The 17619-nt window shown below is 38.9% G+C and overlaps 1 protein-coding gene across 1 annotated transcript in view; it reads left to right on the forward strand.

The window, feature by feature from the left end:
- The window catches only part of trabd2a (TraB domain containing 2A), a 54175-nt gene that overhangs the window by 32704 nt on the left and 3852 nt on the right, over positions 1 to 17619 (forward strand). Inside the window, exon 5 of the mRNA XM_077737248.1 lies at positions 17061 to 17151. Within this exon, the coding sequence (XP_077593374.1) occupies positions 17061 to 17151 (91 nt within the window). The remainder of the gene's footprint in view (positions 1 to 17060; positions 17152 to 17619) is intronic.

Raw genomic sequence — 17619 nt, forward strand, 5'->3', positions numbered from 1 at the left:
ATCAAAATTTGTCTCATATCTCGAGATAAATATTTGTCCTGAATTTTACTCGTATCTCAAATTGCTCGTATGTCGAGGTAGCACTGTAAACATGTTACACCTTGAGAATGAAACGAGACTTGTACATTATGGTCCCATGGTAATACAGAAGTAACTGTTTTCATCTAAATTCATACACTATTTAACACTCTGAATAAGAACCAAATCATATTCCTTAAAATAAATTAGATGCTCTTGGTCACTACTAAAGGAAATACCATCACATTAAAATGCTTACTGAATAAAGCAGTGTCCAAAAACAGTTGATTGAGCTGTGGCTTTAGAAAAACATATCCCAAAATTCCAGGGTTCAAAAGTGTTCTGCTTGAGTCAGTTTGCATTTGGTTTTAACAGGACCGATCATAAGTGTTGAAAAATGGCCTTCAATAAAAGTTCAAGTGACAAATGAAATGTTTTTGGCAACAAAATGCTCTTTGGCGAACAATGATCTGAAGCTTCATCTTCACGCTCGAGTGGTAGCATAATCACAAGGCTGCATGCTGAGTGATGCCGCAGTGGAAGGAAATGGAGTGATGTCAGTGCCCAGATGTTATCATAGTCGACTGGAAAGAAAGTATTCATTTGCAAGGATCGCTTAAAAACGGGGGATTAATGTTTCACTGGCAGATTTGACCAATCCAATATGTCTTATTTGTCACATTCTCTTATCTTTGCTTCTACCCTCAAGTTGTGCTTTTTTTGTAAGAACAGTGTGCCAACAAGTTAAAGACATCCATCAACAAATTGTTAGTGAAACCAAATGTGACTGGATAGTTTGTTACTGTCAACAGGTGTATCAAAAACACATAAAAATGAAATAGAGTTGCTAAATAATATGAAGTCTTGTCAGTAATACATAATTGCATTGCTGTCATGTTTTATAACCTTATTTTGAGCAAAAAGATCTGAATTGTCAGACAGCAATTGCATTTAATTAAGAAAATTGTTGTTGTATTTAATGACACCAGTGATTTAGATTTGTCATATTTATTCTTGACATAACCTGACATAACAGCAATTCAGTGAACCACACCAAAACAAGGTGTCTGAGTCCTGGGTTCAAATCCACATCAGTAAATTGTGTAGAGTTTGCTTGTTTTCCCTAGGCCTGTGTGGGTTTTCTCCAGGGACTGTGGTTTTCTCTCCCATTCCAAAGACATGCATGGTAGGCTGATTGGACACTCTAAATTGCCGCTAAGTATGAGTGTGAGCATGACTGGTTGTTTGTCTCTTTTTGCCCTGTGATTGGCTGTCCACCAATTCAGGGTTTTCTCCACCTCTGGTTCAAAGTCAGCTGGGATAGGCTCCAGCACCCCCCGTGACCCTAGGGTGGATAAAGCGGTTCAGAAAATAAGATGAGATGAGGGGACACCAAAACAAGCAAAATACTAATGAGTACTGAAAAGGTCAATAGCCATGCCACTTTTACCTTGTAGTGACAGTTTATTTTATCAATCTACCATACATGTTTGGGCTACTTCCTCATTAAACCTGTTCACAATTCTATGAAAATATATCTTTTTCTGTTTTTTTAAGCACCATTTTACCTTAATTCAAATACTGGGTTTTGGCATGTGTTGTCCATTGTTCCAGCGGTAATTTTGGGATCGTTTTTGTGGACTTGTTGAGAATGAACAACATATCAAAAATCTTGGCACAGGTAATGTGCAACCATTTCATCTAACAAAGCACAGATCAGGGTTCAAGTTTGCGTTCATTCTTTATGTATTTTGTGCAGTGCAGCATTTTTATGACTAAAAATACAATATATCTTTGTGTGTAACATGCTTGAACTTCATTTTTTTTTTAAACATCTGCTATCCGCTATTGTTTGTATTTTTAAAGCAGCTAGTTGTGGATTAAATCCACAGCAAACCATAATCTGTTTAGTTTACATTTAGCCCTTATATTAAATGAAATGGCAAATGCCACACATAAAGAACAAGAGCGTTAAGGTATTTTGGGTAACACCCAAATGCGCCATATATGGGCTTCACAAACATGGAGTCCAGTGAACACTATCGGTAACGTCACCAAAATTTAGTCATTTTTTTTACATTCACCGTACAATAAAAAAGCAGAAACACTTATTTTAAAATCTATGTCTCGAAGTCCCTGGGAGCATTTTGGAAATATGATTGAGTCTCAGTGATTCATTTTTGTTCAAGTAACAAGTCTCCAACATTTGCATTCTTACAGAAGTATATGTGACAAATACAATTTGCCTGCTGTACACTTATCGAGTTAGATTACAAGTTAACTTTGAATTTAGAATAAGAAAAGGTTTTTATCACGTTGTAGTCTAAAATAAACCCCTTATCCTGTCTGGCCAATGTTCTGTGCTAAGGTTTTGTAAAGATGTTGTCATTTCTCCATGTTTGTACTAACCACTGCAGTCATCACTCACGAGAAATGACAACGTTGAAAAGGTGCCATATGTTCCAACCGCCATATGGAAGCCGTTATTTCTCTTACTCTATAGGTACAGTAACTCTATCCCTGTATACAACCTGAACCCATGTTCCTTTCATAATATTACTCTGGCTCTCCTGACTTTAATAAAGTGATGTGTTTATATATCACTGAACGCTGATGGCTGCATTTTCTTTTTTTTTTCTTTTTTGAACGTCACTGTTTCATTTCGGTCCAAAGCGGCTTAGCACATCGTGGTTCCCCACAAAGCTGTTTTGAGACCGAAAATCTAATTAGGGCTGAGTACTGAAGCTGTGGTTGATTATTGTGTGAAAATGGTGTCCTTTCCCTAATAATTAAAATTTACCCATGGAGCATTTGCTGTGTGAATTGGCAGATTCATCAGATTCATACGTATCCCTCGTGTGAGAATATACATCTGGTTAAAGAAAAAAATGTATAGCCTTGCTCAGCGCTTTTCCTTCTTTCTTTCCTTTTTTATACATAAATACTACCTTGAAAAATGCTTTACTCTTATTCTCACACCATTTTAACCAATGTTAAGAGAATTCATGTTAGCAGGGTAGATTGCATTTTCATTCATTCATTCATTTTCATAACCACTTTATCCTTACTAGGGCTGCGGGGGTGCTGGAGGCTATCCCAGCTGACTTTGGGTCAGAGGCGGGGGACACCCTGAATCAGTGGCCAGCCAATTGCAGGGCACGAGGAGACAGACGGACAACCTGACACTCTCACCCTCATACTTAGGAGCAATCAGCCTACTATGCATGTATTTGGAATGTGGGAGGGAACCGGAGTACCTCGAGAAAACCCACGCAGGCCCGGGGAAAACATGCGATTTCCACACATTGGAGCAACCAGGATCTGAACCCAGAACCCCAGAGCTGTGGGGCTGACGTGCTAACCACTCAAGCTGCCAGGCCGCCACAGATTTCATATTTCAGACAGAAATTTAATTTCCGATACCAGGTGTCAAAACCGGTTTTCAAAGACTGTTGCAGTGGCAGGTTTTGGCGCCATCCTGAATGCAATCCCTGATTACAATTGTAAGACGTTGGATGGAATAAAAGCCTGCAGCCACTGCAGCCCTTTCTTGAAAAGTTTGGAAACCCCTGCACTAGAGGAAGCATGATTAACATTGGCATTGTTTGTACTAGTGATTTCTCAATCCAATACTCGGATAATATCAGTGTGTCGAAGACGGACAACCATGCACATTCACACCAATACCTAGGGGCAATTTTGAGTGTCGAATCAACCTAACATGCATGTTTTTGGGATGTGGGAGGAAACCGGAGTACCCGGAGAAAACCCATACAGAGAAAATGCAAACTCAATTTGGGGCAAATCTCACACTTGCTTAAGCAACGTATTCATTCAGTATGATTCACTTAGCAACGTCACAAGACTGCGGGGCCGTCTTTGTCCCCAACATTTTTCTGTTTTGCCAGATGGTGTGAAAGTCACAAAATGTACAACTTTATTTCACAGCAACTCCCTCTCATAAACAGCTAGTTTACAACTGTTTGGGGCCGACGCTGACATGAACGCACACATGTTATAGAGTACCATTAAAATCCAGACCTGACCTACCACACAGTTGACTGGAGCCCAAACATTGCTAAATATGGTTTAAGTTTGAAATTTACATTTGAACCACTTTTGTATTTTAGCTTTTATTTCTATTTTAATCTCCCTATTTATGAATTACTTGGATTTCATTTATTTTGTGTTTAGTTGTGATCCGCATTGATGAGTTGTTGCTCATAAATTAATGAATCAGGTTTTATGGATTTATTCACACTAACCTATTACTATATGAACATTGGGGTCACTGTTAGTTGCTGCTCTTTTGAGAAGTACAGCATGTAATACTTTGATGTACAAGTGTCCCAACTTGCGAGAAATTTGAGCTATAATGAAAATTCAGAGCTAATTTTTGCCTTGAGATACGAGACAAATTTGAGATACGAACATACGAGATGGTCCGATGGGCCCGTCCACGTGGCTGTGTGCGAGAAGTTGCTTATAGGAACAGCATCGCTGTCTTTCTCGCTGCATCTCCCCCACGTAACGATACGTAGGAGCAGCAGCCCTACATGTTGCATTTTTTACATTTTTTTTGCGCCAATCAGTGCAAAATTATGAGGAAAATAATGGGTCCAAAGCAAGCTGGTGCAATAAAGAGTATTGAGAAGAAGTGTATGCAAAAGACAGACTACATCCTAAACTGGTCACCAGTCAGCCGTGGGGCACATAGAGAGCCAAAGGACCATCCACACAATCATACTTACACCAGCGGAAATCGAGCCTGCGACTCCCCAAAGTGATGCGAGTGAACCTCTTAAATTGCTGTTTCATTTTGATTTTAATAATATAAAATGTGTTACACACATTAGGATTGAAAATCTACATACCTAGATCATTTTGAATAAATATAACATTCCAATTAATTTTCTGCCAACCTAAATATTTCAGATGATGTATTTTCTTGTAGCACTACGACTGACTAGCGGCCAGTCTAGGGTGTTGTCTTCCTTTTGCCGACAACAGCTGGGCTAGGCTCCAGCAAACCCAGCAACCCTTTCAGGGATGAGCAGTATTGAATATTAATGAATGAATAAAGGTATTCTCTTGTTTAAACGTATGGGGAATACAACAGGGGGAAAGGAAAAACATACTGAACATTTCTGAGGTCCTGGGTACAATCTCATATTGTACAGTTTGCAGTTGGAGGAATTTTCTTCTGGTTCTCTAGCTTCCTTTCACTGTACAAAAACAGTCCTGTTGGGTTCATTAAAGACGTTAAATTATTTATATATTTTAATACAAGTGGAAAAAAGTTGTCTATACTATATGTCCTGAAATTAGCTGTACATAAATGTACCCTTTTCACCCAAAGCAGGCTGGAATAAAATCTAATTGAAATGCCCATCTTTGATCACAGCCACATTGAATGAGTCAATATGTCGCAGTGCCTTGAGTTGTTGGCAAAGTAAAAAGAAATGAGGTTTGGATTGGGATAGAAAGCGACTGGACTACAGCCGACCTGACAGATGTAATTCTTTACACGGCTCCCAAACACTCCGCGCATCCACACATTTAGAGCGAGGGTTTATTTTGAAAATACTCTTGCACCACAGACCTCTTGTGCGCTCACCGCCTCATATATTTAAAACCGACATCTGGACCAATCCTGTAAAAGCGCTCAACTTTTTCACACTGTGTGGCCGATGAAGATAATTCATATGTTTTTGACTGTGAGGTCAAAGCACCCCTGTTAAAATGGATCGGACATCTATCACCATCAATGCCAATCAGAAATGGTAACTCAATACTAGTTTTCCTAGTTGAAATTGATTAAATATCTATGACTGTCAGGAAACAAAATAACACATAGTTATGAGAATATTCCAAAATATGTCAAACTGATAGGGCGATGAGGGCAGTGTCTCAGTTGTGTGTGCAATTTATTTAGTGGTGGATTGTCAGGGCCTTCAAGGCCTTCTGGGCTGGCCTAAAACTATCTGAATCACAGACTGAGGTTAATTATATTTTCCCATGAATACTTATTAAATAACTCCAAATTTTCTGTCAGCTTTGTTTCAATGCTTTCGCCTGGTTCCATTTCTAATGTTTTCAAATTTAAGCCTTTAACCAATCAAATATCAGCCATTATTTGTTTTTGGAAATTTACCTAGAGGCCTTCATATTAAATTCTGCAGGCCTTAAAGTTTAGAATTAAGTGTCAATCAATCTGTTGCTTTTACCCAGGTGTCAGTATCCGAAAATGTGGAAAAAAAACATATTGGATGAAAAGATAAAACAAATATGGAGCCACAACAAAATTTCAAACCTTGTATAACCTTATAATGAAGGCAACACATGCTCTATATATTTATTTTAGTCTACTATAAAATTAACTAAGTTAGCTACATTTAGTTTTGCAAAATGCGTATCTACACTATATTTACATTCTTACTGGTACAGGCTCTTTTGTCTCTTTGTTGTTTTAAGATGACCATATTCAATGATATTTTCATCATTTGCTGTGGACCAATAAAAATTGTGTTACAGGCTGTAGTTTGGACACCTTTGCTCTGACGGAGTATCAATATCCTTCGTCATTTGAATGACAGTCTGTATTGTTTGGATGAATGAAACTTTCTCCAACTGATCAGCCATGAAGCAGAATGTGGCGAGAGTTACATTGTTTTTATTACGCTCATGGGGAATGGAGTTGGCATTTAAGTGTTCACTATTATAGTATACCACAATTAAAAGTTGTAAACACAGACATGATTTTTCCCATGTGGGAAAACATGGAGCTCAGGTTTAGAAAATGTTTCGTGTTGTGTTTTTCTATAGTGGGGGGCTGCATGAGTGCAGCATGCCAATTTTCATTGTGTTCATTCATGCCACTTTGCCTTAGAAATTCTTCCATGACAAGATAATCTAAGACTCTATAAAGTGAATGCTGCAGTATCTCATCAGCAGGACATAGATTAATATGTGCCATGTCAGATTTACAAAAAAAAGGACCTGTTTCTGAAAAGTTTTGTCCGAATTGGTGAGGAAATTCTGACATCATCTTGAGAAACAAGGTTCGTGCAGTCTACCATTAACCATAGAGCAGCCGTTTACACTAAAACAACACAAGTGCGTTTAGTTTGGCTCCATTTGTGGCTTCACCCTTACCTCGGACTTCGCCATGCCTTTACATCAAACTGTGAAGTGTTCTTATATTCTTCCACCCTATTTTAGAATTGCTAAGTCATATGTAGTTTTAAGAGTACAATTTCCTTTTATGAGTCAAACATAAAAAAAAGATGTGGCATTTGAGTTATGCCAGACTAAGAGCTGGCAAGGATGGGTAGAAGAAGACACCATAATTAAATATAATAATCAATAACATTGTCGTTTGTCTGCATTGTGCTCTGGATTAATGTCAGGAGTAGTAAGCACTTTATTGGGATGAACTTTTAAATGCACTGAGTGGCAAATACCATTCATTCATTATCTGAACCACTTTTTCCTCACTAGGGTTGTGGGGGTGCTGGAGCCTATCCCAGCAGACTTGAGGCCAGATGCAGCGACACCCTAAAACAGTGGCCAGCCAATCGCAGGGCACACTCACACTAATCCCTAGGCGCAATTTAGCGTGTCCAGTCAGCCTACTATGCATATTTTTGGAATGTGGGAGGAAACAGGAGTACCCGAAGGAAACCCACGTAGGCCCAAGGAGAACATGCAAACTCCACACAGGTGGAGGTGGATTTGAACTCAGGACCCCAGAGTTGTGAGGCTGACGCACTAACCACTCACTCCCCCGGGCCAATACTTAATTTCTTCAGATATATAAATATATAATATACAAAGAACATACTACCTAAAGGAGTTTTAAAATGAATACCTGTATTTATACTTAAATTGGCAGTTCTGTCCTGCACTATGTATCAGAGATGTGTTTTGACTACACAAAATCCTTGGATCAAATGATGAGCACCATTCTGAAAACCAAAATAGAATATACTATAGCAAATGGTGCAATGCCAAATAAGAGTTAATGGCTGCCAATGTGTCTGAGCATGCACCCAATTTCCATGAAAAAAAAACACTGATTCATGAACCTACATCAACTGATTCCAAAATTTAATCTTAACTGTATATTTTTTTCCCCTATCCAGTGTTGAATAATATTTTCTGTACAGACAATTATTGGATTAACATTAAGAGTCTCTTAAGGATCAGCGCCACAAGTTATGAAAGTCTTACAATACTTGAAATAATATTTTACTGCTACTCTCCAGTAATTTAATTGTGGTTAAGACCACTTAACATGGCCCGCTCAGCTCATCTGTGTAGCTCTCACATGTCATCTAGTATATTCCATTAAAATAAGGGTGGGCTTGCACCACTGTTGCGAAATTTGTAATAAAATATATCAACAACTGGTAAGACTTCAGCCAAAATTCTATTGAAAGCTGTTGATGTTCTTGGTTGTCTTTACAAAGAGGCAAAAAAAGGGGGATTTGTTGCATTTCATTCTTTAAACCAGTCAGATACACCTAAAAATTACATTTCTAAAATTGCATATGAATATGTAGGCACTATTATACCTTCTAAAAAGTTCAGGCTACAGGATTTAGTATCTTAAAAAGAAAACACAAAACAAAAAGTGTAAAACCGAGATGGGAAAAGCAACTTTTGCACCAAAACCCAATAACATTAATTCATTTTCTGAACCGATTATCCTTACAAGGTTCGTGGGGGTGCGGGAGCCTATCCCAGCTAATTATGGGCACTAGGCGAGGGACACCCTCCCTTGTTGGCCAGCCAATTGCAGGGCACAAGGAGATGACCAATCATGCTCAGACTCCTACATATGGGGCAATTTACAATGTTCAACTAGCCTACCATGTGTGTTTTTGGAATGTGGGAGGAAACCATTGTTCCCGGAAAAAAAACATGCAAGCCCAGGGAGAACATGTAAACTCCACACAGCGAGGAATCAATCTGGCATCAAACCCTCGGCCTCAGAATTGTGAAACGGATGCCCTAACCAACAGGTCGTCCTCAATAACATAAACCATTAATGAAACCACATTCTTTCTTTCATACATTCTTTTTTCGAACTACTTATCCTCACAAAGGTCACAGGGGTTGCTGGAGATTATTCAAGTTTACTTCAAGCACCAGACATTGGACAACTTGAATTGGTGGCCAGCCAATCACAGGGCACAAGGAGACAGACCACCATTCACGCTTACACTCATACCTAGGGGCAATTTAAAGTGTTCAATCAGCCTATCCTGCATATTTTTTGAATGTGGGAGGAAATCAGAGCACCGGGAGAAAACCCACGCAAGCCCAAAGAAATCATCCAAACTCTGTACAGTGAGGACCCACCTGGGATCAAACCCTCCACTCCAAACTCTGTACAGTGAGGACCCACCTAGGATCAAACCCTCCACTCCAGAACTGTGAGACCGACGCGCCAACCAATCATCTGCAGGTCCCACAAGTTCTGATTTACCTTTTTTTCCCCCTTCATTATTTTTTTTTATTAGTTCTTGCAAAACTGAAGTACTGATCGGGATACATTAACAATAATGATATAACAAACAAACAAGTGCCCTCAAAAAAAAGAAAATGAACTGATGAATTATGGAAGTAGCCATAAACCAAAAATACTTACAGTACTGTTCTATTAAAAATGATATGAAATGATTCAAGATTGATTCAAACGTGCCCTTTTTGCTTTTTAACAGATCCTCTCCATTCGAAGAGTCGCTAACATTTGATGTTTCCATTCCATTCAATGTTGGTCAAAAACATTTCTTCCAGTAAAGGGAGAAGCACCAATTAGCATTGAGCAAACACAAGTCCAATAGAATCCGTTTAGTAAAAAAAAAAAAGTCTGTCTGGGTTTAGGCCCAACAAAAACATTTTAATATCCATTGGTGAGAATAATTTGTTCTATTACACTCTTAACCTCCTTCCAAAATACTGCTATCTGATGATGATGATGCCACCCACGTACAATGTATTAATGTGTCTCTGTGATCTGCACACTTGGGACAAGTATCAGGAATACTATTATACCTATGCTGGTCTACTGGAGTCAGATACACCCGCATCTGCCATTGAAATATAATTAAACGTGAGTTAATAGACATATTGTGGGCCAAAAGAAAATGTAAAATTCAGAAATTATATCTTTTTTCATTGGTGGAAATTGTAAAAGCCGGATCAGCTTTGCTAGGCATAAAAAGATACTAGTTGCCCCAAATATGACTGGAAATGGATAAGGTGGTCAAATCCTGGAAGCATCTATTGACCCTTCCCCATACTGTTATCATATTGTAAAGAAATCAATTTTTCATTTTTTTTTCTCAGCGTTCCTATTTAATTATTGTGAAAATATGAAGTCAATTCCAGACCTTACGATTTGATTTTTAACCATTGCAGTGGTTCTCTACCCACAGAGTAGTAATATGTCCTTGATCTTAGTTGTGTAGCCAAATAATACAATTGCAAAACTGGACATTTCAAATAACCACAATTGTACGGCAGATACAGCAAAGATAAGACCATGTCCGATTATTATTATTATTATTATTATTATTATTATTATTATTGTTAAATAATAGAGAAATCTGCTATTTTTTACATTTGAATTTCTCCAATATCTCCCTGCTTTATACACAAAAACCCGGAGGAGGTGGAAGTGTCAATGGAGCTTGTCATTATATGGTTATAATTTATTTCTACAACCTCTTTAATTTCTGGCAGAATTTTTATTTGTGATTCGTCAATTTGTGTTTTCGCATTGAATTCTAAGATTTCAGGAATGTATTCATTTTAAAACCTGAAACATCACCAAATGACGTTATAAGTCTCAATCTATGCTGTATATATGTATTCAAATGTGAGGGAAACAGTATTCAGTAGAACCAACAATTATTTCATTACATTATTTAGATGAACAACCGATCACACTCACACTCATACCTAGGGATAATTTAGTGTTCAACTAGACTAACATGCATATGGAATAAAACCCACGCAAGGGGTTGAACATGCAAACTCAACAAAGGAAGGTTGGAAACTACTGGGGATCAAACAGTGCTCCCAGAACTCTGCAGTGCCCATGATAATGTGATTACTTTAATTCATGTAAAGCACTTAGAATTGCCTTATGTTGACTTCAGATATACAATTAAACTTGCCGTGCCTTGCCACACTTTAACAGGCAGTTCAAACTACTTTTCCACATGAGACATGACTTTCCAAAGTGTGTTTTCAAACAACTGTAGCAGATTCGCAAATCCAGGTAATGACATACGAAACATAGTCAGTGCTGCTATCTGGGTCAGAGGAAAATGTTTTCAACACATAGGGAGTGAGGAAAAACTGTAGTCCTACCCTACTAAACTGCAGAAAAACACAGCAAATGTTAGTCATCGTCAACACCTTGTCTTGCATGGCTAATTTAAGCCTGAATACATGTGATGGATGAATGCGTCTGAACTATCTCAATATTTTGGGTTGTGGAACTAGTTATCCAGCGTGGCAGACGGTCAAAAACAGTTATGCCATGTTTGGAATGGTGTCGCAAGCTTACAGATATAGCAGGCAATTAAACAAACAAAACCGCACAGAATGTTTTCTTAAAACATTTGCCCCTTAGAACACCCATAGAGTTTTTATATTGCTCTAAATCAGTATTTGTGTGAGCTCAATCAAAGGGTCTTCCTTCACTGACTATAATTTTCTTACAATTTTCCAGTTCAGTTGCATTTGACTGCATCGCTTTGTGTGCAGTAAGACAAACAACACATGCACTACACTAAGCTTCAGAAGAGATGAATCTTAGGTGGCCAATGTGAAAGGAGCTAAGGGGCGCTAGGTAAGCAAATGTCCGCATAGTGTGTATAGAGCCACTATTGTTTGACACACAAAAAGATTTGCGATCATTATTCCAGTCAGCAGGTCGTAATTTTTCTGTTGTTCACTTTTAAAATGTTAGTGACTCAAGCCCGACCTTGTTAATTAGTTGAGTGACAAGCATGACTGAACTAATTGACTCATGACTATTTGGTACAATCTTGGTCGATAAAAAAGTCAATTTATAAAATGTTGGAACAACATTTTCTTCAAAATTTTAGTCCCAGGGTTTATGCTTCTGTGTCTCTGTGAAAACAAACATCCATCATAGCACACTAAAGATTCAAGCAAGCACCAGGTATGTTATTCTTGCCGAATAGAATAAAAGACTTCATTCAGTACGCTATGATGTTGATAATGGGGTGCTGGAAGCAGCTGATTATTGGAACATGTGTATTTAACACAGCTTGAAAAAGCTAAACAGGGCAGCACCGCCTGTAGCGTTTGTTTATCCAGCATGTCGTCATGTTATGAGAAGTGGCTCCTGAGGCCTGCTTACAAATTCTAATGTAAATATAGATGTGCATGGAAAATGAATACTATTGTATTGACATGGAGCAGCCTCGTGGTGTAGAGGTTCACTCGCCTGACTTTGGTGTGAGCATCCTTTCGAGGATGCATGGTATGGAAGATGAACGACTGAATGTATTGACATGCTTTTCTATTTCAGCCAAACGCTACTGTCAAATCTTTTTTTGTACTAGATGAATTTTAGATGAATGTGTCCCATCCCAAGAACACAAACAAATGTGACCTTAGTTTCTGAAAAACTCTGTAATTAGAGCAAAGTACTGTATAACTGCTAATTTGAGCATGGTGTGAATAAGCACTTTCAGGCCTGCCGTGCAGTCTTCATCTCAACCATTGAGCTTCTCACAATTCCAATTTATTGTACATTGCTGCTTCTAGGACCATCATTCAGCAATGAGAAAAATAATAAATTAGCCACTTTAAAAAATCCTTGGAGTCAGACCTTCACAGTCGTTGTAAAATGCTAGTGCTTATTATTCATCTTCCATCCCGTGTATTCGCGGAAGGGTTGCGGGGGTTGCTGGAATATAACCCAGCTGACTTCAGGCGAAAGGCAGACTACATCCTAGACTGGTCGCCAGTCAGCTGTATGGCACATAGAGAGACAAACAACCATACGCCCTAAAAATCATACCACCACCAGTGAGAATGATGATTGAAAGACAATTGCCTGTCCAGAAATCAGTTCCATCAGTGATTCTAATACTCTATTGGGTCTTGAAAATTAATTCAAAGAAGGCCATTTTTAGTATGTGTTGAAAGATTGATATATCCTCTGGTATTAGGTGCGTGTATTACAGGGAAAGCGAAGGTTTTGATCAAGTGCATCTTTGCAGAAATAATCTTGATTTACAATCTGAAAAACAACAAATCAAAAACACAATTATGTTTTTGTGATTTGTAATGCTGGAAAGAAAAAAAATCAATAAACACCAATAATTCCAGGAGGATAAACCAAATTGGCATGGGGAGACACCTTTAAAGGCCAAAACTGTCACAACGAATTAAATGTGAGAGTTTAATATAAGATGAGTGCTATATTAAGTAAAATTACTATAAAAATAGCTCTTTAGGTAACCACAGATGCGCAAGACATTTGTTTCCATCATTTCTTGGCTGGAAAATGTTAATTTATATTCCTGCCGAACCATTATCTCTTGTCCTCATCATGAATTACATAAATCCACATTGCCTTCTAATTTCAGGCAATCCAGATCTAAATAGCTCCATTTTCTATGTGCATTCTGCCTTTCTTCCTAATTTTCTTGGCCAAGCGCCCCTCTCCCTTATCACTAACTCCCTCAGCCCCTGTTTCTCATTAACGCTCTTGGCTAGGTGATGCGTAGCCATTCAGGCTTCAGGTTGCCGTGTCAAAAGGTCTCCATTCTTAGTCTCGCTGTGACAAAGCCTAGCTGGGAGCCATTGTTTGGCTCTGCTCAGCCGTGGCACCATAGAAGAGTGTGAAAAATCGACTTCAGGACTTCATGATGCCTTATTATCTATTGCCAGAGAGCATCCCAGCCAAGTTCCACCATTGGGTTCATTATGTTATCTTAATCTACAATGTTTGGTAATTAATATATTGGACAGTCGTACCTCTACCTACAAAATGAATTTGTTCCGGAAATGGTTCCATAATTAGAATTTTTCCTAAGTAGAGTGCCATTCAAAGGTCCCGAATTCTACCCCCTTAATTCCGTAAATATCTCTCCAACAATGACAAGAAATATGTCACCAAATAAATGAACACTCAATTTGAAGTTTTTCCACACCTCACTCTTGTTTGTCTTTTCAGTTCTGCTGTCTTTAGTTTATCCTTAACCTCTTGCTCTTCCATATTGGGGATACCAGCTAAAAATAGATGCGGACTTGCCGAGGGGAAGATTATTAAGTGGGCGACATTCACATGATGTGCGCAGAGCATGCTGTGGCTCTGCAGCTCCAATTGCAATTACATCACAGCAGTCTTCTTCTGTTTATTTATTATTATTTATTAATTATTTATTTTATAACAAGTATCCCTTAGTTCAGTATCCACACATTGTTTTAGTATACATTTTCATAAACATATATTTATTTTAAAAAAAACACAACAAGAGAGAGCACACATTGTTTTAGTATACTTTTTTTAGCGAGATAGAAGCCCGACCCGACCCCGAAGTAATGATTGACATTTTAGGCTTGACATGACCCAAATTTTGAGTCGGCTCGGCTCGGGCTTAAGCTCTCACCTCTAGGTAGTACACTCTCTCACTATATGGCTTCTAGAAGGCCTTGGTGTCGCCAACTGGAATTTTGAAAGCTTAAGCTCCTAAAACCCAGAATCTAGCAAGGCATGCCTTTTCTATATTCTATATTTAGGCTAATTGGGACCTGATAAGTGTAAAAACAAAGAATTATCTTTTTACATGATATAATTTCTTAGAAAAAATGCTGTCCACACGTGGACACCAGATCGTAGGAGGTTGAAGAAACTGTCTGATAGACACTTATTCAATGGGACAAGGACAGCAAAACTGATTACGAAGTCATCTGGATAGATTTCTGCCCGTGGCAACAAATAATGGATGAAATGTGTTTGGTTAATCGCGTAAATATGAAAACACAATCTGGAAGCTGCGCAAGCGGGGTAAAAGCAATAGAGGGAAGTTCACAGATAATTCAGAATTATAAGTATTCATGCACAAAATATAGTCTATGATTCAGATACTGTTATATTAGGCCATCAGAGAAGTTCTTGTAAGCCTTAAGGGCCCACGACTACATTAAACACACTCAGAAAAACCAAACAACATTGCATGAAGAATGAGAGTCAAAGGCATACAAAAAGCATGTGGCTCCTTCCTAGCCAATGGGAGGCCAGCAGGCTGTTGGGAGATAGCCTATGAGGAGGGAGCAACTCCATCGCTACAAGTTGAAAATAAAATACCGGATGCTACAAGTGTTTTTACATTTCAAGGGATGTTTGAATTTTTGAGACATGTTTTGTATGTTTTGTTTACTAACGCGCATTTTTTTTTCATTTCCACAAATGAAATTTTCCCATTGAGGGACATTGTAATCTAGATATTTTGTATGTAGAGACATTCCTAAATAGATGTTTTTTGCTCCAATTTCTCTTTATGAATATTTGTAATAACGTTATTGTTTTATTGCTACATCTTCACGTTTTTTCCTTTTAGCATGATGAATAAGTAGCTCATTGAACATTCTTTGCAAATTGGAAAGTGGAGCGAAACGGCGCAATGAAGTTTTCCACAATGAAGTTCTCCACAATGAAGTTCTCCAACCAGCCCGCTTTTCGAAACATCTCAATGTGATTTATATGCGTTTACGTCAAAGGATTACGGTGGGACAAATGGAGCTGTTCAGCACAATTTCGGGCCTTAGAAGCGTGGGCGGATTTCCAAACTTCAAAGGGAAATGCACACACGCGTGAGCACACACACTCACTAACAAACGCGAATTGATTCAAATTCTTAGAGATTGGAATTATGTCATTTTGTTCAAAACCTGAATGTGACGACAGGTTATGTTAGGGAGTGAGAAAAATACAGTTTTGATGTAAAATGATCTATTATTGAGTGTTTAACTCGTCCACATCTACAATGAAAGTTGTTTTGAACAGGGGTAACGAGGCTTTTGTTCACGGGAAGAGTACACAGCCACCTCTTTAACTTGCCCTAGGAAAGGAAAACTGAAAGGAAGCATCCAGATCGGACTATTGAATACTACTTCCACTCTGTCCTGTCCATACAGCTGACATAGTGGCGTGCTGGCACAGACTTGTAGCTTTTTAAAGTATTTGTATTTCTAATAACATCCCTGTATGAAATGAATGTATTCTACACAAGAGAGTGCAAGCAGAGCAGCAGACTAGTAGCCACAGATATCCCAAACAGACCAAAAGTACGGGTGGAGAGACCAAGCTACAGAAATATGAGTGGGACAAAATACACCCCCTACCAACATCCGTGTACTATTTTAATCTATTTAAGTGCGACTTGCATGAAGGGCGGCACAGTGGGTGAGTGGTTAGCGCATCGGCCTCACAGTGGGGGACCTGGGTTAAAATCCAGGTCAGTCCACCTGTGTGGAGTTTGCATGTTCTAACTGGGCCTGTGTGGGATTTCTCTGGGTACTCTGGTTTCCTCCTACATTCCATGGTATGCTGATTGGACACTCTAAATTACCCCTAGGTATGAGTGTGAGTATGAATGGTTGTTTTTATCCTTGTGCCTTGCAATTGGCTGGCCACCAATTCAGGGTGTTCATCTCCTCTGGCCCGGAGTCAGCTGGGATTGGCTCCAGCACACCCCGCAACCTTAGTGTGGACACCCCCCCCCCCCCCCCCCCCCCCAACCCTCCGTTGCTGTGAATGGAAACCAGCAAGCTCTGTTGCGGACAAATCAGCTCCACCAATCCCGCCGAGCTCTCGCCTGGAGAGGTTTCAGTTCACTTCTGAGCGGACCATGGTGCGCTTCGCTTTATATTTGTGAAACCGACTACACACAGTGACTGACTGCCAGTTGAGGCTGGCTTGGGTGAATGCTTCATCCCATTTCTACATAGAAATTTTAATCGGTGATCATTTATTATTGCAGGTCACTTCCTGGGTAACAACACAGTAATTGATGTGCTACGTCGCCAAGGATACGAGGTAGAGCACACACCTGCTGGGCAACCCATAAACAGGTAATCACAACAAGGTCTCACACCATCAGACGTCAGGACTTAAGTTCAAATGCTATGTACACGCAAAGACAACAATATGAACATGCAAAAATCTAAAAACAACCTTTTGATCACTTGATCAGGGTTCATGTTGGTGTCAGTTGTTTATTTGCCAACAGTATTTTTACCTTTAATGACACTACAACTGCTGTGCACTCCATCTCAATCTCCAGGTCTGAAACAGATGTCTTGCAATGTTTCAAAATGAATTGTCTAAAATAATGACAAAACAGCTCCGGACAGTTAAGGCGCTGATTAATTCACATTTTTCCCAGAACTCACTTCCTCCATGCAGGACATGTGATAGATTTACTCAGGTCAGAATTTCTCTGCTTTGGAGAGTATAAATATGTCAAATGAATCATGAATCCACAAAAAGATTTTATGTTTTACTATAACTATTACTATTTACTTATAACTATTTATAGT

The sequence above is a fragment of the Stigmatopora nigra genome, chromosome 17 (genome assembly GCF_051989575.1).
Source record: "Stigmatopora nigra isolate UIUO_SnigA chromosome 17, RoL_Snig_1.1, whole genome shotgun sequence".
NCBI lineage: Eukaryota > Metazoa > Chordata > Actinopteri > Syngnathiformes > Syngnathidae > Stigmatopora > Stigmatopora nigra.